At 34.3% G+C, this 25,811-nt stretch overlaps 8 protein-coding genes across 14 annotated transcripts in view; 3 read left to right on the plus strand and 5 right to left on the minus strand.

The window, feature by feature from the left end:
* Positions 1 to 1,489: 1,489 nt before the first annotated feature.
* LOC115244531 (acid phosphatase type 7) lies at positions 1,490 to 4,115 on the minus strand. The gene is made up of 8 exons (XM_029822225.1): positions 3,803 to 4,115; positions 3,551 to 3,652; positions 3,195 to 3,389; positions 2,778 to 3,105; positions 2,504 to 2,686; positions 2,226 to 2,445; positions 1,947 to 2,141; positions 1,490 to 1,841 (listed from the first exon to the last, which is right to left on the minus strand). The coding sequence occupies exons 2-8, from the start codon at positions 3,645 to 3,647 to the stop codon at positions 1,746 to 1,748; spliced, it is 1,314 nt and encodes a 437-aa protein (XP_029678085.1). The 5' UTR covers positions 3,648 to 3,652; positions 3,803 to 4,115; the 3' UTR covers positions 1,490 to 1,745.
* Positions 4,116 to 4,300: 185 nt separating this feature from the next.
* Positions 4,301 to 11,282, plus strand: LOC115244535. Of its 6 annotated transcripts, none has more exons than XR_003885388.1 (6): positions 4,301 to 4,702; positions 5,033 to 5,176; positions 5,363 to 5,412; positions 7,565 to 7,834; positions 7,908 to 8,265; positions 10,932 to 11,282. XR_003885388.1 is itself a non-coding variant. In XM_029822232.1 (4 exons), exons 1-3 carry the CDS (start codon positions 4,513 to 4,515, stop codon positions 5,410 to 5,412), a joined length of 384 nt encoding a protein of 127 aa, XP_029678092.1. In that variant the 5' UTR covers positions 4,301 to 4,512; the 3' UTR covers positions 10,932 to 11,282. The 6 variants fall into 6 exon arrangements, 4 of the variants coding, with proteins under 4 accessions (XP_029678092.1, XP_029678090.1, XP_029678091.1 ...); XR_003885387.1 differs by having other exon boundaries at positions 7,908 to 8,091; XM_029822232.1 differs by lacking the exons at positions 7,565 to 7,834; positions 7,908 to 8,265.
* Positions 5,692 to 12,224, minus strand: LOC115244530. Its single transcript, XM_029822224.1, has 9 exons — positions 12,097 to 12,224; positions 8,100 to 8,215; positions 7,905 to 8,016; positions 7,618 to 7,745; positions 7,300 to 7,505; positions 6,940 to 7,235; positions 6,508 to 6,754; positions 6,204 to 6,395; positions 5,692 to 6,099 (listed from the first exon to the last, which is right to left on the minus strand). Exons 1-9 carry the CDS (start codon positions 12,146 to 12,148, stop codon positions 5,997 to 5,999), a joined length of 1,452 nt encoding a protein of 483 aa, XP_029678084.1. The 5' UTR covers positions 12,149 to 12,224; the 3' UTR covers positions 5,692 to 5,996.
* A 663-nt stretch (positions 12,225 to 12,887) lies between these two features.
* On the minus strand, positions 12,888 to 14,371 carry LOC115244533 (coiled-coil domain-containing protein 134-like). Its single transcript, XM_029822226.1, has 3 exons — positions 14,051 to 14,371; positions 13,501 to 13,710; positions 12,888 to 13,403 (listed from the first exon to the last, which is right to left on the minus strand). The coding sequence occupies exons 1-3, from the start codon at positions 14,208 to 14,210 to the stop codon at positions 13,057 to 13,059; spliced, it is 717 nt and encodes a 238-aa protein (XP_029678086.1). The 5' UTR covers positions 14,211 to 14,371; the 3' UTR covers positions 12,888 to 13,056.
* On the plus strand, positions 14,325 to 16,641 carry LOC115244534 (protein YIPF6). The gene is made up of 8 exons (XM_029822227.1): positions 14,325 to 14,564; positions 14,655 to 14,767; positions 14,942 to 15,073; positions 15,187 to 15,265; positions 15,334 to 15,376; positions 15,460 to 15,591; positions 15,709 to 15,866; positions 15,975 to 16,641. Exons 2-8 carry the CDS (start codon positions 14,714 to 14,716, stop codon positions 16,088 to 16,090), a joined length of 714 nt encoding a protein of 237 aa, XP_029678087.1. The 5' UTR covers positions 14,325 to 14,564; positions 14,655 to 14,713; the 3' UTR covers positions 16,091 to 16,641.
* Positions 16,621 to 19,045, minus strand: LOC115244529 (tetratricopeptide repeat protein 8). Of its 2 annotated transcripts, XM_029822223.1 has the most exons (8): positions 18,910 to 19,008; positions 18,640 to 18,832; positions 18,417 to 18,549; positions 18,187 to 18,331; positions 17,681 to 18,105; positions 17,297 to 17,468; positions 17,022 to 17,228; positions 16,621 to 16,933 (listed from the first exon to the last, which is right to left on the minus strand). In XM_029822223.1, exons 1-8 carry the CDS (start codon positions 19,006 to 19,008, stop codon positions 16,817 to 16,819), a joined length of 1,491 nt encoding a protein of 496 aa, XP_029678083.1. In that variant the 3' UTR covers positions 16,621 to 16,816. The 2 variants fall into 2 exon arrangements, with proteins under 2 accessions (XP_029678083.1, XP_029678082.1); XM_029822222.1 differs by having other exon boundaries at positions 16,621 to 17,228; positions 18,910 to 19,045.
* LOC115244527 (WD repeat-containing protein on Y chromosome) lies at positions 18,729 to 24,943 on the plus strand. The gene is made up of 19 exons (XM_029822220.1): positions 18,729 to 18,867; positions 19,778 to 19,871; positions 19,944 to 20,048; positions 20,105 to 20,296; positions 20,517 to 20,628; positions 20,700 to 20,836; positions 20,927 to 21,121; positions 21,207 to 21,417; positions 21,506 to 21,711; positions 21,872 to 22,072; positions 22,164 to 22,408; positions 22,543 to 22,800; positions 22,876 to 22,956; positions 23,035 to 23,294; positions 23,450 to 23,690; positions 23,762 to 23,936; positions 23,994 to 24,194; positions 24,318 to 24,406; positions 24,491 to 24,943. Exons 2-19 carry the CDS (start codon positions 19,848 to 19,850, stop codon positions 24,576 to 24,578), a joined length of 3,021 nt encoding a protein of 1,006 aa, XP_029678080.1. The 5' UTR covers positions 18,729 to 18,867; positions 19,778 to 19,847; the 3' UTR covers positions 24,579 to 24,943.
* Positions 24,735 to 25,811, minus strand: part of LOC115244528 (inner centromere protein B) — a 4,192-nt gene continuing 3,115 nt past the window's right edge. Inside the window, exons 6-8 of the mRNA XM_029822221.1 lie at positions 25,627 to 25,811; positions 25,416 to 25,533; positions 24,735 to 25,305 (exon numbers count right to left, since the gene is read on the minus strand). Coding sequence (XP_029678081.1) covers positions 25,115 to 25,305; positions 25,416 to 25,533; positions 25,627 to 25,811 — 494 coding nt within the window. The 3' untranslated portion in view covers positions 24,735 to 25,114. The remainder of the gene's footprint in view (positions 25,306 to 25,415; positions 25,534 to 25,626) is intronic.

A 25,811-nucleotide genomic window follows, 5' to 3' on the forward strand; every position in this document is an offset into this window, starting at 1 on the left:
TTTTTTTTTTAATATTCAGTAGATGACTGTTACGGCAGATGCCAAAGTAAAAAAATTACAACTGGCAAAGAGCCAGACAAAAAATAATGGTTTGTCCATTGCGAAAGTAGAATCGTAATAAAATATCAGCTTTAATTGAATATTGTATAAATTTGAGATCATTTTTTTAGCCTTATGAGGGTCGTCATTATTATGACTGGTAATAATTAGAGATGTGCGAGTATTCGAAAATTGTGAACTGTATAAAGTTCAAAGCACTTATTTGAAAGAAATGTTCGACTATTTTTGGAATATTGCTCGGAACAATAGAAGAGTTGTTTAAAAGAAACTTGTAGCTTAAGTATTTTCAGCTTTTTTTTTATTCTCTCTGTATATGTGAGATAAAACTGCCGAGATATTAAAAATATATTAACTTATTGGGATATATATGTACTGTGTAAATAGGAAATATGTTTAAAATTTAAATTCTCTATTACATTGCTACAATTGGATATTCTAATCATTGGATCATGAGCTTACATTATGAGCTTAAAAAGCTCAAGCATAATAAACATTCAATTCCATAGTTATCTAATATAGCTTAGAAAGTGGAGAAATGGGAGCTTTAAGAGAGAGAGAGAGAGAGAGGTACTGCTTTTCAATATATTACAGCTTGTCTGTTCCTTCATTGAGTAATACGTTTTTAAAGCAAAAAATCTATCTATCAATATTCTAGATCACGTATAATAAAAAGTAATGTTTTATATATCAATTGCATCATTATATATTATACATTTATATGTTTCTATTCTCGTTAAAAAAAACACGGTTTTTTTTTTTTAAATACTTAATCTCAAAAAATCGTTTAAAAATATAATTGTTATGTAAAAATATTTCTTTAATGGACAGTGACAAAATATGTGAATCTTTCTCTTCTTTACTCGTAAAACTGAAATCGTTGCTAGACCAACGGTATTGGCACAAAATGAATTGTGCATAATTGTGATCAAAGTGCCTAGTGAACGATTATTTCCTAGTGCAAATAATGTATTACATTCAAATGCAAATATGAAAATATAGAATAATCACATAACTATGTGTACCATTACCCTATTTTTACCTATCAGGACTCTTAATCTATATCATTTAGATAAACTACTTTTGCATTCTTTGAAAATTCACGAATGTATAGAATATATAAAAGCTACAGGTTTAAAAATTTATTTAGCTTGAAAATATGTTTGTCATATAATTATATAAATAAGAGCGATCCGAACATAATAGCTCGAATGATTTCTACCCGAAATAAAGTTGCAAAAGATGTGATATGTAAAATTTCGAGAAACTCACACATGTCTAATTATAACGAATTTTAAATCGAAAAGATTTTCTGATAAACAGTCAAGGCTATTTGTTATTTACGTATCATTAACTAGTAATTAATTATGAGAACTAGATGGATATGAAATCTTATACACTAATACTATATATTATTAATACTATATTATACTTTTGCATTTGCTAATTTTTTATTTGTTTATATGCAAATCACGCTAATATTTTATTGTTCATGTATACATTTCGACCGTAATGTTATCCAGCCTACATAAAATATGTACTAAACTTGAATTACAATTGTAAAATTATACATATACAGCCAAAGTGAAGGAAAAATCTTATTAACAATATTGCTTGAAAAACTTTTTTAACGTGTTCTTGTCTATGTTTTCTACTTTGTCACATGGTTAATTAAAATCACGTTTATATTATTTTAAAGGAGAAACTTCTACATACTGTGGTAAAGGATTCTCTTTCACGAGCCAAACTCTATCTATAACAGCACCTTCTTTATCATCGGATACCTTCACAACAGAAATTTTCACAACATTTATTCACAACAGAAACAAAAAAGTTTTATAACTTTATTAAAAAAAGCGACATTAATTCGAAATTGATTCATGCCATACCTGTTCTAGATACAAGTGAGTTTTGTTGAACATCTTCATTCTTGTGTATCCATAATCCGAACTGCGATATGCGGACCATGCTGGTCGATCGGGAACAAACTTCTCTCGACCTTCTTTGCAACCAGCTGAACCAGTAATTATATGTACAGGTGCTTTGTAATTTTTATATGGTTCTTCATAACTACCATTATACACCTATATGATTATAATTTTTATTATTACTAAGAGCGTGAATTTTTTTCTAAAATATATAAGTAATACGATTGGTTGGACAATTACTTGAAAGTTATACATGGGCCACAATCTTTCATAACTATGTTCGTGTGCCCAGATTTCTAAATCCACTTTATATTTGAAAAATAGATCCTCCAAACCAAACCAATTTAAAAATGGTAATCCGACTCTAATCAGACTTTGATGATTAGTGCAATCGTCCGCATTTGCATTGCTGCAATACATTGGTCTATGTCCGAATGTTACTATCCATGGTCGGCGAGCCCTGTAATCACAAATTTTCTGTCCATTTTTATCATTTTAATGTCGAATTGTTCACATACCTTGCCTCAGGTTTATTTGCTTCTTGTAGATCCTTATCCAACCATTCGTATTGTTTAATCATTTGTTTTATACCATAATTCATGAAATAATAAGCTTCAGTTTCTATAGCAATGAAATGTATAGGACCCATATTAAAGCTATACCACAAGCCTTCCGAATCACCTGGCATAGTGAATCGGGCCCTAGAAGAGATGGTTAAAATATAATTAAATTTTTTGCAAGTATTAAATAAAATATCGGCAACAAGTTGCGTGGAATCATTCAGGCGTGTACCTATAATTACTAAAGTTATATTTCTCTTCGTGATTTCCAGGTACAGTCATGTATGGGATATAAGCAGCAACAGATTCAATTTGCCGCATAAATTCATCACCTACGCGGGCATTATCAGTATGCATATCATAAGCAAAATCGCCAACATGAATAGCAGCATCATATAAACCACGTTCTGTCTCTTCCTGTAGGCGTGATAAACTCTGTGCATTCTCATTACCCATATCACCAAAGATAACTATTTGCGGTGACCAATCTGTAGAGTCTTCAGGCACGGTTCTCATATAAAATACATTTGACCATCCATAGCGACTACCGCAATGATATACTGTTTGATACATGGTAAAAGTTTATTAATACTGCCATAATATAATTTTAATCAGTAATAAATAGTAAAGTACACAATGTATATCTTACTATATTTGCTGTTGGGCGTTAAATTTTTTAGCCATACTTTGTGAATATACTGTTTCCGTTTTTTCTCACCACTATCAATGAAAAGAGTAGAATTTCCTTCAGCTCGCAAAACAAAGCCCCCTATGCCATATTCTACTATTGATTCTTCGGTATCGCTCCTTGTGCTCCAGGTGACAACAATATCGTGAATGTTATCTAAAAATTATACACAAAAGATACATGCGTATATATTATCTTTTTAGTTATTATTCAAATACACAGAGAACTAAGAGGCTTAACATTTGTTTTAGATTATAATACTTTCTGATTTAAAGAGTTTAGCAATTTTATATATGTATCGGCATAATAAAACTTACCACCATAGGAAAGATGTACAGCTTCTGGCTGATAATGTATCACACCGAATGCAGTGGAGAAAAACGATAGAATCACAAACGTGATGTGTGAAAGCATCTTGTCTATATGCAAAACAAAAACAACGTACTGGTACTGATGTCAGATGACGTATTTTAATTAACTAGCATGATTATGCAGGAATCAGAACAAAGAGTTCGGTTGCGTGCGAATTAATTCAAGCGATTCTACAATATTATTATCAAGTATTATACCTGTTTATGATTTAATATGATGTAGTATATTTTATGTTTTATCTCACGTCTCACACGAATAAATGATGCGAGAGAGACTGATTTTTCGAAGGCTCACATATTAAAAACGATGCGTAATAAAGCTTTATCTAAAAAAATAGATATAAAATGTCATCGGAAACACATTATCGTTTTGACTCAGCTACGCTCTAAACAACTCCCACTTTGTTTGCTATGTCAGCAGCAGCCGATCTGTCATAATAATCAGCTGTGTCAGCGCAAACGTGATTAACGTGATTGACAATCGAGCGCTTCATATGGTCACCACGCGAGGTCTCTATTTGGAGTTTGCTCGTCACTTTTGCCAGGTATATATCAATTGTACATAATGCTTATTGGCCAGTTGAAAATGAGATCCTCTGATTGGTCAATCGTGCTGATTACCCTAGGCATCGATCGATATGAGTGGTTGCCCAATCAGTTCGAGTGAACCTCTCCCACTTTTGCAAGTTAGTGACGATGGTAAATTTCCTAGATTGCCACAGGATCGCCACAGACTATCTTTCGAATCGATCATAGAAATTATATATTTTTATGAATCGATCCATGCTCGATTATTTCCATAGTTTTCATTCACTGCCGTGCATTCGCGACTCCGGACTTGTGGTTTGTCAAAGCGGAGCATTTCGCTCCTTGTGATTGTTATTTCGTTCCTAGAATAGTTCGCAAGAATGAGTAAACATCATACACATGAGATAAGTGAACATCCTGAAGTTCAATGGGCTCTGGAATTGCTTAAACCAGATCCCGCTTATGAGCTCAGTGTAATGCAAAAATATTGTGGAGAAGTAATATGTATGGGAAGTGGTTTTTCAATAGCATGTTTAACAAATTGGTTTAACCGCAGGCCGTATTATGCGGGTGAGTAATTATACAATATTTTAACGAGATCATAAACACGATATGTTACATTCTCTTTTTTTCTTGCAACTTGATCTCATCACGCTATTATATAATGTGTGTGCTTGAGTTTATGTATATATGTGTGTGTGACAAACAGTTTGAAGCAGTTAATGATTCTTTATTTTTATATATATTATAAAAAATTTTCACTGATATTTTTATGATAATTTCTGATAGATAACAAAATTGCATAAAGTTCTTGTTCTTGTAGTTCTTGTAGTTGTTGTAGACTTTATGCAGTCAATTTTTAGCAGTGCAGCATTAGACTAATGAATAATATATATTCAGGAATACAAGTACATCTTACAGCAATGGCAGTAGGATATGTTGCATCGCAAATTATTAAGAAAGTTGTTGATGATTATCAGGCAGAACATGATACTAAACTAAGGGATTATATCATACGACATCCAGAACTCTTTCCTGAACCAGGTAATATATCTCTTTCTATATCCTCAAAAAGAGATAATAAAATGTATATTAAATAAAAGATAAATTAACTTTTAATTTGTATTATGTGAAATGTATTTATACATAATTAAGAAGAAGAATAACCACTTATTGGTTGATCAAACTGACTTAAAATGTTATATGAGTTATTATTTTTCTTCTTTTTAGTACGTGTGAAATATAGCGAAGTACTTCAGGAGTGGTGTCCAATTCGTTAGGTAATTATTACAATATATTAGAAGTGACTGCAGCATCTTGATTATGTATTCTCTCATGCAGACAGACAGTGCAGTTCAATGCAATAAATATAGATATAATGTGTGTATATACATATTAATAAAATTTATAAAATATATATAAAATATATTGTGTTGTGACAATAGTAATAAAAAAAAACAGGATACATTATCTTCAAAAACTAAGATAAATAAGAGAATATAGAGTGATTATTTCAGATTATCCTCAGACTAACAGGTGGATTTTTGTAGAATTTTATATAGCATCAAAACATTTTATTTTTTCTTTCAGATTGAGTAGTATACACTTAATGTTATCGATGCTTGTGAATGATTGTCGAGTATATACTCTATGTAAGAATAGCAGTATAAGTTTATATACATCTGAAAGATACGAATTAATATTTCATAAAATTGTTCCAATTGTTCCAATACTGAAAAAAGTAAGATGCTTGATGTGGTTGATAACAGATTTATCATGTATGCACAACATTCATTTTGATAACAATGGACGAAACGCGATCTGCTTGCGCTAGAATTAAATCTAATTCAATTAAATGAGGTTTCTATTTCTTTTCAGGATTATAATTGTCATTGTATAGTCCTGTACCCTTAGAATCTCCTAACCAGGGGTACTTATTTGGGCATTCTCTACATGTTTCCATATACCTGTTAATATAAATATAGTGATAATTTTGAATAGTTTTACAATTTTAACTAAAGTAATAAGTATTAAGTAATTGTGTAATGCATAAAATTAAATCAATCTCTACCTCGTTGTTGTGAAATTTGCTTCGGCAGGTTTAAAGTCTAAAGCGCACTTATGTGGATTGTTGCATGGTGGACCTGGCAAGTTCTCTTTCTTCTTACATGACCATCCTTCGAAATTATGCAGAGCTTTAATCGGTTTTGGATCAGTCATCCATGTTAATGCTTGCGTGGCTGTTACAAAGTAAACATCTGGTCTGTAAAAATATCCATCAATTACTTTATTAAAAAAATAAATATTTTATTAAATATTTCAAAATGTTTTGAGAATATTTCTTGATAGAATATGTTTCATGTATTTTCACTCACAGTGTTACCACCCAATCGAGAAATTTCGACAGACCGCGTTCAAGCTCCTTAATTTGGAACCAATTAGTATGGAAGGGCATCATGTATGGCGCTCTGTTCTGTTCGTAATATCTATTAAAATCCTCTTGCAACCACTCGAATACTTCTTCGGGATCATGATTGTGAAGCACACATTGATCCAAATAAGGACAATGTCCACCTTCATAACTCTCCACATAATGCGCATTTAGGGGTAGCTCCCAAATACCTATGATAATACTCAATTAATATTTTCTAAATATTTCTTTAAAAAGATACTATATCAAAGATGCTACTGTTATTGAAATAACAATACGTTTTCTCTATTTTCTATTTTGCAGTTCTAGTCTTCAAGTAGTTATTATATTCATATTTTACATCGACGAAACTGAATCTTCATCACACTTTCATTACCTTGGAAGGATTTGGTGGGACAGGTGCCCGCCTTACATTCGTGCGGGATCTTATAATCGAGAGTATATGGCCAGATCGGCACCTTTAATGGCGAGATTCCTATACTACTGTCGTATATGTATCCAAAGTCCTCAAGCACCTTGTACTGAGTGTTGCGACCAGGTTTTAAGTAAGGCGCTCGCATACCAACCACTTCACTGGTCGAAATGTTACTGAAACGTTTCAGTATTTCACGCATCCCGATCATCTCGCCTACCCATTCTTCGTAGCCCTTGTCCTCCAAGCCTTTCTGAAGTCTGAAAGATATTTGCTTTATCATCATAACGAATATTTCGACGCAATTTAAATATATCCACTCACGAGATCGTCTCGGTCGCAACTTCATGACCGTCGTGCGCCAAGCTCTGGACCATATTATAATTGCAATACTCGTGAGAGATGAAAAACGTGCCCCTTAACGGGCAATTATTAGGATTCAGACGATCTTGGGTAAATATCTTCTGATAGTGATCGAAGTTGTTGTGATTTATCGCACCATCGAACGTCATTATTATCATTTGTGGCGTCTAGAATAATTCAAGGTTCAAATTGTATATGTGTATATTGTATTTATATGTTTGAATAGATCTTTAGAAGCTGTAAATCATTGGAAGATCCGCAATTGGATTATCATTTTACCTCCTCTGGTTGAAGACCGCCGGGAATGATCGTACCGTCTCTGGAACAGAAACAATATGGAAGCTGGCAGTTCGCCGTGTCGCAACGCTCGGCTAAATCCGTGGGTGGCTCGGTTATTGGTGCTGGTGCTAGAAATTAAAAGATACCGTTATCAAAATTCAGGAAAATTACATTTCGACGAATGAATGAAAATTAGGAGTGAAGACTCGCTCGAAAAGTAATCGTATAATGATTAGACGATTTGTTTTCAGAAGGCTTATAACTTTGTGATAAAAATATTTGCTTACTAGTCTCGATGGGTCCGCATCGCGCCTCGTTTTTGAAAGTGCAAAACTTGCTGATGTCGTCAAAGTGCAAGCCTGATGGACATCGGTTCAGATACGGGTATCCATCAACGCACTTCCGAAAAACAAAATAAGAGGATATAATTACGAATGCGAATAATCATAGTAAACCAATGATGAAAATGATTATGTAATTACCTGATAAAATCTTCTGCATGTTGCCGGATCGGCGAAGTTGCCATTACCCTGGCCTTCTGGACACCTGAACTCCTCGTCTTTCTTATCCTCGTCCTTTTTGCTCTTTTGACTATGCACTGAAATAGAGAAAGGCGAGAATTTGAATATAAAAAGGGATGTGTACGAGGTAACAATTTTTCATATATATGCGAAAAATATGCTTCTCGTGAAAGTAACGAGAAGCATTTCAATTAATCAACTTCGCGCACGAAGCCAAATTTCATTTTGTTGCGCTCGTCAAAATATTTTTATTCGTCCGCAAGGCTGACAAAATTTTAGCAATCTATTCCGATTCCGAAAAAAGCGAATCTAAAAATTTTTTTTAGGAACAGATCACACGCGATCTTACAATCGTATAAGTAATTGAGAAATGTGCTCGAAAGCCATGCTTGAGCCGAGGAAATGTCAAGGTTGGAATCGCTTGTTCTAAACACGTTTATGCTCGAGTGTATTTGCGCTCTTGTGTTCTGTGGATGAGATCAATTGACTCAATCAAATACCTACGTTCCACTTTTACCGCGTTCTTTCTGTCAACCGTTGTTACGCTCCGAGAGCCGCACCATTACGATTAACAGCTATAAAGCGGTGACTTTAATGAATGGATGGTTGTTATACGAACTGGAAGTCGCATAACAACTTAAAAGTTTTTTTTTTTTCATAATTTCCTTTTCAATTAAATTATTAAATTTACACATAAAATGCGTTTTAGAAATTGAATGTTAAGAATTGCGACATTTTAACTCTCATATATATATTTCGATTTTGATTGACTATCAGTAGCATTATATATTACATCATCAAGACAAAGAGATAAGAATGATACCTCGCGTATATACAGAAAGTGTGTAGAAAATATAGGCGGGAGAAATTCCAGAAAAGAGGTTTGAGAAAGCGAGAAACGCATGATTGTGGGCATTCCAATATGTTTGGACACGTGAATGCGCACGAACAAATGTTCGGACCGCTAGTATTCATGCTCCTTTCGGCGAAATGCAAATGTGTTAGAAGCGTATAAAAAGAGAGACGCGTATCGCGTAAGCACATAGTAAAATGAATTTCCAGGCATTAGCATATCTTAAAATCCATTTTACCTGTGTTTCATCGTGTTTTCAAGTCGGATATTTGAAATTATCTCAAATAGAAATCTATACATATATTGGATGTTAAAATTACATCATAGAATGTTAAAGTTTCACCACTGTCATGCATGAAATATCAGCGCACACTTTATTACTGTGGGAGATACTAAATAGTTTCGATTATTGTTTTTAAATGTTAATTTGAATTTCGCAAAAAAATGTTAATGTAGAAGTTTAAATTCACTATGGGTTTATTTTATCGCGTGATGCATCGTTATTTTTGGCCAGTTAAGTATTTATCGTATACATTTTACACGGAGAACGGGCCAAGAATTTTCAAGTGCCGAAAGAACTCTTTAATTATTCCACATGCGCGATTGTATGTTCGCATTCACAATGTGCGCAAAAAATGGACAGGTTTTCGCAAAAAGACTCGTAATATACATTCTCGTAGCAATAAGCGAATATGCTTGAAAGCTATGCAGAATGCAAAGTTTTTAAATATCTCGCATTTTTCTTAACAATAAATTAAACATACGTTTTTTTTTTTAATATGTTAAACTTAACATTGAAATTTAGATAGGAATCAATAAGACGGAAATAGGAAGAGATACGATGAGAGACACGCGAATATAATGAGAGAAACTGTACGATGCATGATCAATGGAGATTCGAAGATATTAAAAATGATGTGCAAGAGCTGACATACAGAGAGAAAGTAGCACCTGCAAAGATTCTTCCCAGTGACCTTATAATCGTTACGTGTAGCACTTTTTCATTCGCCGCTTCCATTTTGCTCTAATAATATTGTAATTAAATTAAAATTAGATAATGTTACGCACATCTAATCACGAGAAAATTATATTTTTTAAATAAGAATGCAAAGTTTTTAAATATCTCGCATTTTTCTTAACAATAAATTAAACATACGTTTTTTTTTTTTAAATATGTTAAACTTAACATTGAAATTTAGATAAGAATCAATAAGACGGAAATAGGAAGAGATACGATGAGAGACACGCGAATATAATGAGAGAAACTGTACGATGCATGATCAATGGAGATTCGAAGATATTAAAAATGATGTGCAAGAGCTGACATACAGAGAGAAAGTAGCACCTGCAAAGATTCTTCCCAGTGACCTTATAATCGTTACGTGTAGCACTTTTTCATTCGCCGCTTCCATTTTGCTCTAATAATATTGTAATTAAATTAAAATTAGATAATGTTACGCACATCTAATCACGAGAAAATTATATTTTTTAAATATACGCATGCCAGTTAATGCCAATTAATGATTCCATTTAAATCTCGTGGAAACGATGAGGTAAAATAATAACATGATTCGCAGAGGAATTATTACTGCATTCTCGATACAAGATCAGAGATTACATCTGAAGAGACACTCGATAATCGTGTAATTTAATCGCATTCTGTAATTAAAGTTCCGCAATGCCGCGAAATCGGCGAACTAATTTTCGCCGGACTTCCTGACATAGTGTAGCGGATGTCTATTAAAAAAAAAAGATTGCTTAAAACAAACAAGAATTTATTCTTGTTGAACAAATTCCTAATTTGTGAAGCCAGGATATATCAATGAGATTTCGCAATTCCTTTCTTTCCCTTTTAATTTGTCTGATTCTTCATGAATAATGAATTTAACAAAATGCATTTTTGCAAATAAGCTTTTCTTCAATTGATTTATTTTTTGCAGGATAACAGCAACAAAGGCATAACGATGCATTTATCAAGAGAGGTGCCCGCGCGCTCGCGGATGTCAAAAAGATTCATTTAATGGTAAAGTGGAAAGTGAAGGTACACGTACCAGTGTACGTTGGCAATGACGTTGTTTTCTCGCTCAGGTGCAACATTTCCTTTTATCGTTCAGACATACGCACACGTGTGCGGCTGCACGTGTGCATGTACACACACGCGTATGTACACCATATGCGCGTAAAACAAATCTTATGTAAACGCGAGTGAAACCTCGTTGATGTACTGAATTCGCCAGTGTCATCTCTCGTTTCCTCGCGGATTTTTTGTATTTTTATTTTATTACAAATTTGTCAAAAAATTTTTATTACCAAGTAAATATATATTTTTTTATCTCTTTCTACATATATATAATAATCTACAGGTCAATTTTTAAATATGAAATACTTCTTTCGATTTTTTAATTAAATAAGTATTTATTTTCAGGAAGTTTATATATCTCGGTAATATATAGTATAAACGTAGGATGTGAGAGCGAGCTAATTAATATGTAATTATTTATAAATTGTTATAATTATATACTTCTTTGTCCGCGCGTATAATATTATTGATAAAAATATTGGCCATGAAGAAGTATAAAGAGAGAACTAAGAAAAGAGTATGCCGGAGAATGTTCCTTGAAGGATATCGTCGACTCAAAGAAAAAAGGGCAAAAATAATACGTCAGTGACGATCTGCTAGAACTAGTCAGACGTAGTTCCGAGGAATTAGCGAGAAGCTAGACTATCGAGTCAATATATATACTTTCATCTTTACTTTATGCAATGTTAGACAATCGTCTTGGAATTTCGCAATTTTTGGAAAGCAAGTCTGTTGCTAGGTACGAACGATACGTCAAGAATTGCTACGTTAGTAGCAAAAGGAATTTTATTATCAGTATCAATAAAAATTTGAATTGAAATTTCATAATATCCGGAAAATGGTTATTATATGTTGAGTAACATAGAAATGTCAGAGAGAAACGTCGCGCGGCGCCGAGTGAGAATTTAAACAATTTTTCTCATTTTCCGACTTTCCCATGCGGATGGATATAATCCGATTTATCAAAACAGGAACAAATTAACAGAGAGAAAGGTGATCGACGGAATAAGCGAGGGCGCGCCTACCTGTTACGATGGTCAAGACGGCGCAGAGGAGCGCCGCTTCCTGGAGTCTCATCGTTCCGCGTCTCAATATTCGGACAAGAAACCGTGTTCCGTTCGGGTTTTGCTCGCACGTTCAGCCTCGTTCAACTCGTGCGATCACCGCGATCACGGGGACGTATCATTAGCCGATTGCAACCAACCGATCTACCGGGCTGATCCGCTGCCGCGACACTGTCGGATATACGCCATCGCCGCCGGCGCGGCACTTCTCGGGATCTGGCCGACGAGGTACCGTTCTCAGCTCACATTGGCTGACCACTTTCTATCGGCCCGCCGCCGTAAATCGACGAGAAAAGCGTGTCTCTCTCATATCAAACACGACGTAGCACGTATGTCGCAGCGTGAGATTCACAGCTTGCTCACGGTTAAAGCTGCCTTCGAGCACCTCGCCTCGCTCGTCTCGCTTTCAAAACAGGGATAGATTGCCCCGCGGCGATCTTTTCTCGCCAGAAATCGCGAGATCACGCGAATTGTATGGAATTATATCAACGATGATCATATTTGTTGGACGCAATCATTGTTTCTACGCAAGTAGAAATGTGATTTGTAATTGTATAGTTGTAGCATTTTTATTTAATGTTGAAAAAGAGATTTTTTTATCGAAATCCTCGCGTTTGATATATATAACAATGTTCGCGTAATCCAACAATATTACTAAATATAGATATTATTCTTAAGCTCGCACAATCTTAATTATCCTATTAATCACAATTGTATACTATTATATAGACATTAAAAATATATAATGAATCTTTTTATCGAAATATGCTATTGTGGGAAGCTCATTACTATTAATTTTGAGTGATATAGGATGAAACATAGAATCCATTTTTCCTAGGATCTTAACATCACGTCGTAGGACTCTTAATGAGGTGATTTAGGAACCGGTCAGAAGAATCCTTTTGCAGCGAGGACGGCTCATCACAACTCGATTTTAGCAATCTGCGGTCCCTTTTTACGCTTTTCTTTCTTCACAGGCTTCTTCTTCTTCACGGTATCTTCACGTTGGTATCCAGCGTGGATAGCGCTCCTATACGGATTAAAATAGCTCGGATCTCGTTCCGTGATATTCATTTCTTGCTTGACTAGGTGGATCATTGTGTTGGTCGATTTGTTCAGCAAGTGGCGCATCTGATTGGTGAAGTTCAAGGACCAGTGTATCGTGAGATTCCATCCTTGCTGCATTTTCAGTATCCTGTGAGTAATGTCCGGTAGATGCAGAATAATGTCCCCGAAAAGCGCGGTGTTCTCTAAGATGCTAGACAATGCTGCGATAAATATATCTCTATTATCATAATTTTACTTAATTTTTTCAATGATTTCAGATTACATTCACCACAAATATATATAATTATATAATTGTACCGTCTTTCACATTGGTATCTTTTGGAAAAGAGCTGTTATCCGGCACGAAACCGGCCTTCTCGATGACATTTTTACTGGATGCGATGACTTCCATTATTTTTTCAGCCAATACCGTGATCATTTTGTACAGGCGCTCGTAATTGTCCATCTTTAGGAGTGTCTGTATAACTTCTATATGATCCTTGCGCCGTTGGGCGAATAGTTTCTTGACTGTGTTATAAAAATAAATAGAATAGATGTCATACAGATTAATTGCTTATTAATTTCGCAACTTAAAATAATTAAGATATAAAATAATATATATATAATAAAATAAAAGTAAAGTGCTTTAATCTATTCTCCAATAAATAGACTTTTGCTTTGCAATGATAAAAATAGCTTTGTTTTTCTTAGCTATACCTTTATATACTTTATATATTTAAGATTGAAACAACACATCCATACTTTGAAAAGACAGAGAGAAGAATTTAAATATATAGAAGACAGTTATGAGTAATAGAGTTAATGAAATGCAGAGAAGAAAGAAAGAAAAATGAAATTCGATAGATACATAGTTCTTCATCGGATTTGTATTCGCCGCTCTTTTGCGGCTCACTGATGATTGGTCCGTCAGTTTCCACCTGCGCATGCGCGATAGCTGTCAATGTCATCACGATCACAACGTAAACGAAAACTCGCCGATGAATTCGTGATTGGAACCACTGGAACATCGTGAGAAAATTCTGCCAGCAAGCAGGCGATGTCACAGATCGATCGCGGCTTCACCGCGATATCATCAAGATAAATTAATCGCGCGATTTAATTGATATGTTATTCGAACACAGCCACGCTGCAATCTTCACTACTTACGATACCGAGGCCATCTACCGAGGATTTCTTATCCAGCCGAATGTCATTTCCAGCTCTCCGGATCGTCGAGGATTATCATCGGCGATTCGTCTTGATTCGCTAAATCGGCCGATCAGCGATCACAACATCACAAATAATCCAACATAAATGCAGCGTAATCTTCATGGTTTCATGTCGTTCTCGATAATAGCGAGTCGCAAGTGTAAATCTGCGAGGTAAGAAAATGTCGCGTATTCGACGAGCATGTAATACACAAAGTGTCAATCGGCTGTACACGTGACGACTTTTTCTCGATATGTTTAAAGTATATCATCCTCGGGATCGTCGACGCTACGCGCATCTTTCTAGTTCCTCGCAATAATTTATGTCTGCGTCGGCAGTAAACATGGCGGCGATGGACGGCGAGACAAAACTCGACGTAAGTATCACCCTGTTGCTAATGTAACGAATGTCATAATATTTTGAAATTTAAAATTAAAAATTTTTCTCTGTCACGATAAATACTAGGAGTACAATTTTTCTAGAGATATATTTTTGTACAAAAAATTTGTGTCAGATTTAATATTCCATATTTGTATTACGTTTTTAACAGATGTACGATGATGTTACATATACTGTGGATCCTCAACATGTTGAGGGTGAGATGACAATAGGTACAAAGCAGAAATCAACTTTAGGAGAGCCGGGATTTAATACATTAGACGAACCTATTAAAGATACATTTGTAAGTATATATTGTTATATACCTCTTTATTGCAATTTAAAAATTTATTTTGTGTAGCGTAATATATATATATATATATTTTTTAAATTTTATATTATTTCTGTTTGATATAGTTGAGGGATGTTCGAGCAGTAGGCAAGAAGTTTTTCCATGTTTTATATCCTAAAGAGAAAAAAAGTCTACTAAAAGAATGTGAGTCTACAAATAATACTTATCTATGGTATTAAAACAAATTAATTACAATATATAATATATTTCAGGGGATCTGTGGGGACCATTAATATTATGTACATTTATGGCAATGTAAGATATATCTGCAAATATTACATATACATGCATAAAAAATTTATAAATTATACTTACATTAATTTATAATTGCTATTTAGGATACTACAAGGTTCAACTGATGCAACAGATAATTCAAATGATGGAGGACCTGAATTTGCGGAAGTATTTGTTATTGTATGGATTGGATCTATGGTTGTTACATTGAATTCAAAGCTATTGGGTGGAAATATGTAAGTTGGACTACATGTTTATGTATATCTATGTAAATTTTAACTTAATTGTTTTATAATTATGGTAATAATTATATCTCTCTCTTTTTAAATATATGCAACAATTCAAATTTGCAGATCTTTCTTCCAAAGTGTTTGTGTCCTAGGATATTGTCTATTACCGACTGCCATTGCATTAATTTTATGCAGAATTATACTAATAGCGCAGCAAAGCACTCTCCTATTCATTCTGAGATTCGTTATCACTATGATTGGATTTTTGTGGGCAACATATGGTAAGTATAGTATCGATTTTACATTACATTAATTTTTAGGAAACTTATATGTCTCAGTATAATTTTATTATCTGAATAAATATATTAAAATTTATGTTAATATTTTAGCATCTATGGCATTCCTTGGCGATAGTCAACCCACAGGAAGGAAAGCGTTAGCAGTATATCCAATTTTTCTTTTTTATTTTGTCATATCGTGGCTAGTTATATCCCACACTACATAAAGTGTAATACTATAATTAATCTGTCATAAGACTGTCGCATTGCTTGGACCTTCTGAATTTCGGAAGACAAAAAGAGAAAGGGCAGAAGGAAATGCAAGTATATCATACATGATATTTTTCAAGTTTCGTATTTGAATATATTCCAATATCGTGCTTTTGTGAATAATACACACATATATATATAGTAGACAAGTATTTATTATCTCCTTAGATTATCATTCAATATGTCAATTATAAGATTTTTAACTATATTCTAATCCTACTAAATGCATGTTACGATTGAGCTAAATTTATTGTACAAAATATACCTTTTTTTAGTGGAAAAATGGAAAAATTATCAGATTAGTACTGAAATATAGACTAAGATCGTTGTTTCATAAAAATCTCAGTCTATGTTTTAGTTAAACGTATCTAATATTTATACAGATTTAATAAGAGAAAATACGCGATGTAGTATTAATGATGATTGCTTATATCATTGATTCTGAACTGCATTTGAATACTTCCTATACTTCCATAAATTTTAGTAATTTTTTTTTTTTTACTCAAGTCACAATTTTTTAATAATAGCAGACGGGATGTAGAAGTTTCAAACATAATTTGTATTTTACTGTATATGTACATTATGTATATATAGAAAATTATGTTTAAAAAACAATATGTTATATACAATATTGAATAAAACAATCTAGTGTAAAATGAGAAATATCTTTTTCGTTGTTTATCTTACATATGCGAGAAGTATCTTTGCAATTTCTGCAAAAGAGTTTTACTGTCGTAGTGTCCGGGATAGGCGAGTAACGATTTTTGTACTGCGATATAACTCGTCTGTAGATCTCCAACCTGTGTGTATGTATAAAACGAATGTAATATATACGAGTGTAATATTAATCGGCATATTGTATAATAGAAGCAAATCAGAAATAATTACCTCGTAAGCTAAATATGCGCTGTTAAAGTGCGCTTCGTATACATAGCTTGCGATGTTGGCTGCAGCATGGAAATAAGTTCGCGCTGCGGTAACATTCCCATTACGCATTTCTATTACACCAAGATTATTGTAAGCCAAAGCATGTCTATTATCGCTCGCAATGGCCAGCCTCAAACATTCCTCGGCCATTATTGAATCGCCTAACGTCTGCAATCGCCATACATCCTACATAGCTTGTATTTTAAGATAATGGATTATGAATTGTATATACATACAATGGCAATGTGAGAAATGTTGTACCACACATCGGCTACGTTCTCGTCGGTCGCGAGATTCAATGCTCTCTCAAAGCACGATATAGTATGATCGTATTGCTGAGCGTAGAAGCAGCAAAGCCCGAGGTTATTGAACAACTCCGCATTGTGTACACCCATCTGCAAGAGACGCCTGGAAGAGGAATATATATGTATATATATATTGAAATTTAATGTTAGAAGAGTAAAATACTAAAAATACAAGTAGACGTAACGCAATACAAGTTTCGTAAAAAACAAAATATAAATTTATTGTGAAGTAAAAAAAAACAATCTACTTGTATTTTCAGCGTTTTAAATATATACATATTGTACATATATTATATCTAATATACACATATATACCTGTAATAACGCAAAGCTAGCTCCGGCTGATCATTGTAAAAATGATGCATGCCTATACTGGCAATTGCCTCACTGTGAGAAGCATCCTCTTGCGCGATCATCTTGTAATATTTCATGGACATCGTTGTATTATTCAGGCCCTCGAATATACGACTCATCTCTGTGAGGATTGTAACATCATTCGCGAAATACTCAAGGCCTCTCTTACAAGTGTCCAGCGCGGTCAAGGGCTGATCGAGCCTGATGTAGACCCTGATTAGTCGCAAAATTGTCTCGATATTTTTATGATCTCTCAACGCCGATTTGAATTGCTGCTCTGCATCTCTCACTAGTCCTAAAGTATAATAACACTTTCCCAACTGAACCTTCCACCACCAATCTTTGTATTGACAGACTTGGGTCGCCTGAACGGCCAAGTCCAACGCCTGCGATATTTTACATCAGTTTAAAAAACACAATATGTTTCAATAATCTATACATATGTGTATATAATATGCACGACTCACATATCTCGCATCGTGTTCATGATAATATATGTATTCAAATAACGGTTTCGCTATGCTTTGTTGATTAGCGTATTTAGTTATGTTCAAGCGCGATAACTGGATAAAGGGCCCACCCGGCTCCGTCAGCATCGATGCAGTACCGAGTCTCAAAAGACGAAGATCTCACATTCAATCTTCTTTCAATCATTCAATCTTGATATTAAATACACAGACACGTTATATATATTTACCTAACACTACGTCCTGAACTTGCTGTAATCGGCCTGGCAGTCATTGCTGTTCTTGGTGTTTTCAGTGCTTGTTCAATCGATTGGGACGTCGCTGCCTGAGTGGCAGGTCGCACTACCCCGGTAACAGGTCTACCTTTAGAGTATAAAATCATCCCCAATTTTATTTATAATATACTCAGACTAAAAATCCGAATTGGCATTTTTTAGGAGAGCTACAACAAACCAGATTGAGATTTAGGCCGTACTCCTTGACCGGTGTAACTGGTACCGGGATTTTTCAACGAAGTCCCTGGCCTAGGCATCATCGATATCGCATAATTGTCTAGCAGAGTCTCCGCGATTCCCTCCTCCTCGCCTTCAATATCATCCACGTAGACTTGCAATGTTAAGGCACGCATTTTCAAGACCCACACGGCCTGGCAACCCAAGTTTCATAATAATTCACAGATAGGTAATTACTATTCTCTGTATATAAAAAAGAAGCAATGTATACCTGATCCAGCGGATTTTTCCTCAACAAATCGGTGCATATCGCGGCACACGCCTCGTATTTTTGCCGACTGAATAAGCTCAAAGCTGTAAATAACTCCATACTCAATAGATTGTAAATTTCCTCAGAACGGAAAATAGTTTCGATAAAATTTAATTTAATAAAATTTGAAATTTTATTTTCTTGCATACTTATTATGTTACACTACTTATCATGCTTTCACAACGGTACAATAGAAATAATCAATTAATACAACAGTACATACAAATATGATTGGTATTTGTTCTTAATCATGTGAGACACGATATATACGTCTACCTTATACAAGTTATACGTAATATGTATGTGCATACACATGCGGAGTTTTATCGATTATTCTCCCCTCGTGTCATTTCTTCTTTCAACCATGATGTTAGAAAATTTAATTAAATAAAAAAAAAAAATAAAATTTAATTTAATAAAAATAATTTTATAAAATAAAATTTAATTTAATAAAATTTGAAATTTTATTTTCTTGCATACTTATCATGCTACACTACTTATCATGCTTTCAACGGTACAATAGAAATAATCAATTAATACAACAGTACATACAAATATGATTGGTATTTGTTCTTAATCATGTGAGACACGATATATATTCGATATAATTTTTGACATTTTCTCCTCAACATAAAAACAAATAAATAAAATTGATTGATGTAAATACGCTCCGATTTTGCAATATGATTTTGATCTATTAACAGTCATCACATTTTTATTTATTAGAAAATTGCCATGGCGTTTGTTGGTAAAAATCATCCGAGGTTAGAGGAAAAATAGTCTATTGCAATTCGCAATGCAATTTATAAATATATAATCATTGTTGCAGTATACAAGAAGAATTCGAACGATATTTCGAGAAGAAAAATATAAGACAGCAATGTACCGAACAATCTTTGATGCGTTTACATAATGCTTTTCTGGTACGCGTTTATTAAATGCTTATTTTTTTCTTTATTAATATTAGTTTATGAAAATATATTGTTTGCATTTAGATGATAGAAAATGAGGATATGGATTCCTCTCAACTGTACGACGCTTTTCGAGACATCCTCGAGATAAAAATACCGCAGGACGAGTTTCAAATTCTTTTCAAGAAAGTTAGTCAATCATTACTTTAATTATTTCTGGAATTTCACATAATTATCAATTTCAGATAGATGTAAGACTCCATGGTAAAGTAACGTGGAACGAATTTATTTCCTATTTGCTGATAGAATTTAGAGACACAGATACCACTGTGAAATCACAAATGTTGGAAGCGCCGTTAACGGATCTACCGAGATTATTAAGAACGCATCATCGCACTCCTGTATGCAGAATTACATTTTGCCCCGAAGTTCTACCGGTATATATGTCTACGAATATCAGAGTCTGATCCGCGAATCGATCATGTCTCGTTTCATTTTGCCAGAGAGAGAGAAAGAGAGGGAACATCATTGTATCAAGAGATAACTTTTTTTTATAATGTGCAATATGTATTAAAATTTTTTGATTTTCTTAACAAAAAAAAAATCTTTGTTCATCACGTTGTATATCTCACAGGGATTTATTATATTAATCTTTAGGACAGAAGTACGAGTTTCCGCAGAGGTTGTTACCTGACTGTAAGCCGGGACGGGGTGATTAATTATTGGTCGTTAGATCTCGAGTATGAGCGCACTGTGCAATCCAAGAATCGTTAGTATCTCTTCAATTATCTCTCTTTCTTCCCGATACTTTATTTCGGCACTTATACTTTTTTTTTATAGTATACTTAAAGGTGCAATCGACCGTTATAACCGACATGATCGTGCTGCCAGATGTTCAGATAGTATGCACGAGTTCGACGGAATGTGAGTTGAGATTTTATGACGCCGCGGCGAAGAAATTTGATCTTTGCGTATTGGTCAGTGATAATATAGATTTTATGAAACATCAAAAATTTTAATCCGAGTCAACTTTAATTAATCGTACACGTTATTTCACGTATTTCTAGATATCCAGTTTGGAGAACGCAGTAGTTTGTATGCATTATTACTTCAGTGTAAATATTAAGGAGAATTCCTATATTGTCCTGGGTGATACAAGTGGATCTGTCACAATCGTATCCTTTAATCCTACGGATAAAGGACCTTTCAAGCAGCGCACTACCCGTGACGCGACCATTCTTCGTTACGACGACGTCATGAAGGTATACAAGGATTATAATAAAATATATACATTAGGTATACTATCACTTTGCGGAAAATATATTACAAAAAAATTATTATAATTAGGGAGAGCTGCAAGGATTTGAAATCACGGAGAGATTTAAGAACATACATACAAACTGGACGAGCCAAGTGGCTTATTATGGGAACCTGCGAGTTTTCATATCGAGTAGCCAATGCGCTGATTGTTCTCTGTGCGTTTTCGATGTGACCGCAACGAGGAAGCAATACAAGTTCCAAATTCCGATGGGAATATCCTGCTTTGCGCTCTGCGAAGGTTTTCTTGTTGCTTCTTGTTGTTTGACGACTTAGCGCGTCATGATCGGTCCATTCATTTTGAAGCATTATCTTTTTTTTTTCATCAGAGAGCCACACGCTAGTAACGGGTGGACCGGATTGTGTGGTCCGCGTCTGGAATCCCTTCAGTCCAGGAAAGGCGAACGCCGTACTTCCGGGACACCATTCAACAATTTGCGCACTCGTTGTGATAGATGCCGGCAAGCGTATTTATTCCTTGTCGAAGGACAGATGCATAAAAGTGTGGGATATCTCGGCCCAAAATTGCATTCAGGTTGTTGAGAAGTTACAATTGCCGAATACAATATTTTTTCCTCGTATATTCTATTCCGCAGTTACGCGGAAAATTTTTTAATGATATAATTATGTATATATGTATGTGTATATATATACATACATATAAAATAAATAGAAAATATACATTTTTCGAATAGACATACTACAAATTACCCAGAGAGCTGAGCGAATACGCTCCGATGACCATAGTATTTAATACTCTGGCTCGTACGATGATCATTGCCAGCATGATGATAGCCGTTCTTGTTTGCGAGCACGTAATTAACGAAGAAACTTCGGATGGCTACACGCACACCAAAGGTGTTAGCTGCGTTCTTTACAATCAGCTCTTTCGTGTGGTAAGAGACTGTTTTATATTTGTTCAAAAATTTGGCGTTAATTGCTTTTACACGAAAAAACGGTTATATTCCTTACTATATTAATGTGCAGATTATTTCTACTGGATTGGATTCATGTATCATCGTTTGGGATCCTTGGTCCGGACACCGTTTACGTCTGATTACACATGCCCATAGTATTATTCGATACGGGCAATACGCCGATATTGAGATCACGGCGGCCTGTTTCGAGGATTCTGAGCAATTTTTAATTACCGGTGCTAGAGACGGATCGCTGAAAATATGGAATTTCAATACCGGTGTCTGTATACACAATATGATGATCGACTATCAATGGTACATAATAGATGTTTAAATAATGAATGTCTAAATAATAGCTTTCTACAAATGTTATGATACTTTAGAGACAAGTTACAACATTCTAAAATAATGAATTGTCGTTTTATATTATTCTCATTTTTTTTGCATAGCGAAATAACCAGCATTATATGGTTTGAAAACCGAATCCTGTGCTGCGGCTGGAACAAATACGTTACAGAATTGGCGGCTTTCGAGTCTGACATGTGCAAAAAGAATTGGACGATCAGTCACACCGACGACATTCTTTGCTCAGCCGTAAGATTTCCTCAGCTGCTAGTCACCGGAACGTATAATGGAGAATTGATTCTTTGGAGGCTTGAAACGGGTCAGCCTTTCAGGAAGTACCAAGTGATCGATGTTAGCAGAAGGTGACTCTAATTTGGTATTGTCATGAGCAAGAATTGAACACATAAACGGAGGCAATACGCTAATTGATTTAATAGGCACGTAACGAGGGAAACAAATGCGCGGAAAGAGTTCATACGATCTAATGATATGGACAGATCTATAAATCAGCAAATTAAGTAAATTATTTTACTAGTAATTATGAAAGAGATCTTTCAAATATATAATTTAAACTCTATATATTTTTCGTGAAACAGAAAATTTACTCCGTGCGCTCATCAAGAGTCAGCATTAAATATAATTCGCGTGATGGCAGTACGCGCGATAATCTTTCTGACTGCGCGAGAAGTAAAACCAAATGTCGGTACGCTATTAGTCGCCCTCGATTCCGGCTTGGTGCAAGTGTGGACACATCATCCAGCGGCGGGATTTTTAGGAGCCTTCACGATCATCCATGCTACGGGCGATTGCGCGACATCTTTAGCTACTGATCCTGAAAATCAGTTTCTCATAACAGGTTTTCTCTTTTTTTTCCTAAGATTTTTTTAAAAAACTGATTTGAGAATTAACATCTTTTTGAATAAAAATCCTCAACTCTTTATAGCTTCGAATATCAAAATTCTTTCTCAAATATTAATAATAATTTCCTTTCTTTTAAACGCTTCTTCAAAGGACACAGCATAGGCTATATAAAAGTTTGGCTCCTCTCAAATTACATGCTACCAAATCCGCCGAAAGTGTGCATGCCTCTACTGAGATTAGAATTTCCGTTCTTGTGGAAAGACAGAATAAACGGAAGAGCGAAAAGAGCGGTGCGAAATCAGACGCTGCCCCTCCTGTTGTCATCTGTACGCGGTCATATGCGAGGAATTACTTCTCTTCAAATTATTCATAGCGCACGAATAATAATCAGGTAGGTGCATTATAAAAATATTGACATTGGGTACATTTTGATAAATCTCGAAGATCTGAACGAATCAACAGCGGTAGCGCGGATCGCACGGTACGTTTGTGGAGTTTCGGTGGTCGTTACATATCAACTCTCGGCACGTTCAGAGATTGGCTCCCAATCTTACCCACTATACCCATACAGAAATATTTCGAGGATTATAAAATTCCAGCGGATGTTAAGCGATTTGCCAGTTTCACTACCTTGAAGGTAAAATAAAAGATTTGTATATATACAAAATGTATATTTCTTTGTGATGATACAAAGGTGCTTCATGGTGGTATGACCAGAGTTCAAACGGAAATCGAGGAAGAGGAGATCGATATCCCGAAAGAAAATCTTGAAGAAGAGCGACACATACTGTATGGAAAGCAATTAGACAGTTCAGTGATTGAGAATTATTATAAATCACAACTACCTAGCAAAACGTATCAAGAACATTTCAAATTGGACAATACCTTGCCATATGTGAGTACATATATGTTGTATGTGTTATGATATATATTTTATTGTATAATATTTAAATATTTTTGTGTAATATATATATTACGAAAAGATTTTTTAACTTATATTCATTTTATCTATTTGTAGATACCAATTTACACACATTTATCAACATACTCTTTGAAACCTGTAGAGGCACAAAAAACACTTTTACTTGGACAGAAAATGGAACTTGCGTATGAATATTTAATTCAAATCATTGGAAAAGTGTAAGACCAGAATATTTGTTTGATATTTAAAAAAACTGTTTTTAATTTCAGTAAAAAAGTGTATTTAAGAAGAGCAATGAAACCACTACGCTTGCCTGCTAAAAAAATCTCTGCAAACCAATTTCATCGCAAACATTGATTCCTTATAATGAAAACTTGTAAAACATACAAAATGTTAGTAAAATAATGTATATTTTACAAGGATCCAGTATATTTGTATAATTGAGATCATTATTTGACATGATCGGATTCAAAAATATTAATTTAGATAATTATTCGACATGCTCGAATTCAAATATTAATTTAGATTATTATTCAGATTAATGACTTGCAATTGTATAAAAATATTTTTTGATACACTCATTTATGTACTAACTACATTACATGTACTAACTACAATCTCTCTTTATCGAATACAATATGTATAATGACTGGTATATAAATAAGAAATGAAACCTATGATTTATCAAATTATAAAAATACATACATTTTTGTCACACTATGAACATCAGGATATAACAATGAACAATTTGCCCTCATGTTTTTCACATGTATGCAATATTCAAACTATTGATTCAAATATCACCACTTGTGTGATATATACGATAATAGCTATAATATATGTTCGCTTTTAAAAATTTGTAAGTGTAACATTAGATTTAATTATGATTCTAATTATGTTTCCATCATAGAAAAACGCGGCGGTGTTTTCCAGATTGCACTAGATGTACGTTCCAATCGTGTTCTATCTATACCAGTAAATAATTCAGCTAAATTTGGCGTACACTTACGAGTATCGAAGAACTTGTAAACAGTTTCCTGCCCAATGTTTCGTTGCAACGCAAGTTGCGCTTTACGAACATGTGCTGCAAGTTAAAAAAGAAAATATATATATATGTTTTCTCCCATAGATATATACGTATTTTGTTTTTATTTTAACAATAATTTTCACTAAATATACTCAGAAAATACATACGCTGCGCCCAATACGGTATCTCGTGTTTCGGTCTACTTTCATCATCCGAGTCATCATCATCTGGATCGCTATCCAACACGTAATTTGTCGCTTGATTTTTATTATTAGCTTGTTTATACTGCAAAAAAGATCGAAAAACAATTAAGATTAATAGAGCAGTGTAATTATATTAATGCACAAATAGAATTTTTTTTTTGCAAAAAATTCTTACTTTAGCTTGAGCAGCAAGCATCTGATTTTTTTGTTTCAGTGCTTCAGCAGCTTGGGCTCTCGCTTCCACTTCCTTACGTTTCTCAGCTTCTTGTTCTCGACGTTTTTGTTCGGCAAGCAAACGTTCCGTTTCCTCTTGCTCTTGCAGTTTTTGCAATCTCTGTTGCTCTTCTAGTTTGCGACGCT

The sequence above is a fragment of the Formica exsecta genome, unplaced genomic scaffold (genome assembly GCF_003651465.1).
Source record: "Formica exsecta isolate Colony F162 unplaced genomic scaffold, ASM365146v1 scaffold82, whole genome shotgun sequence".
Classification (NCBI taxonomy): Eukaryota; Metazoa; Arthropoda; class Insecta; order Hymenoptera; family Formicidae; genus Formica; species Formica exsecta.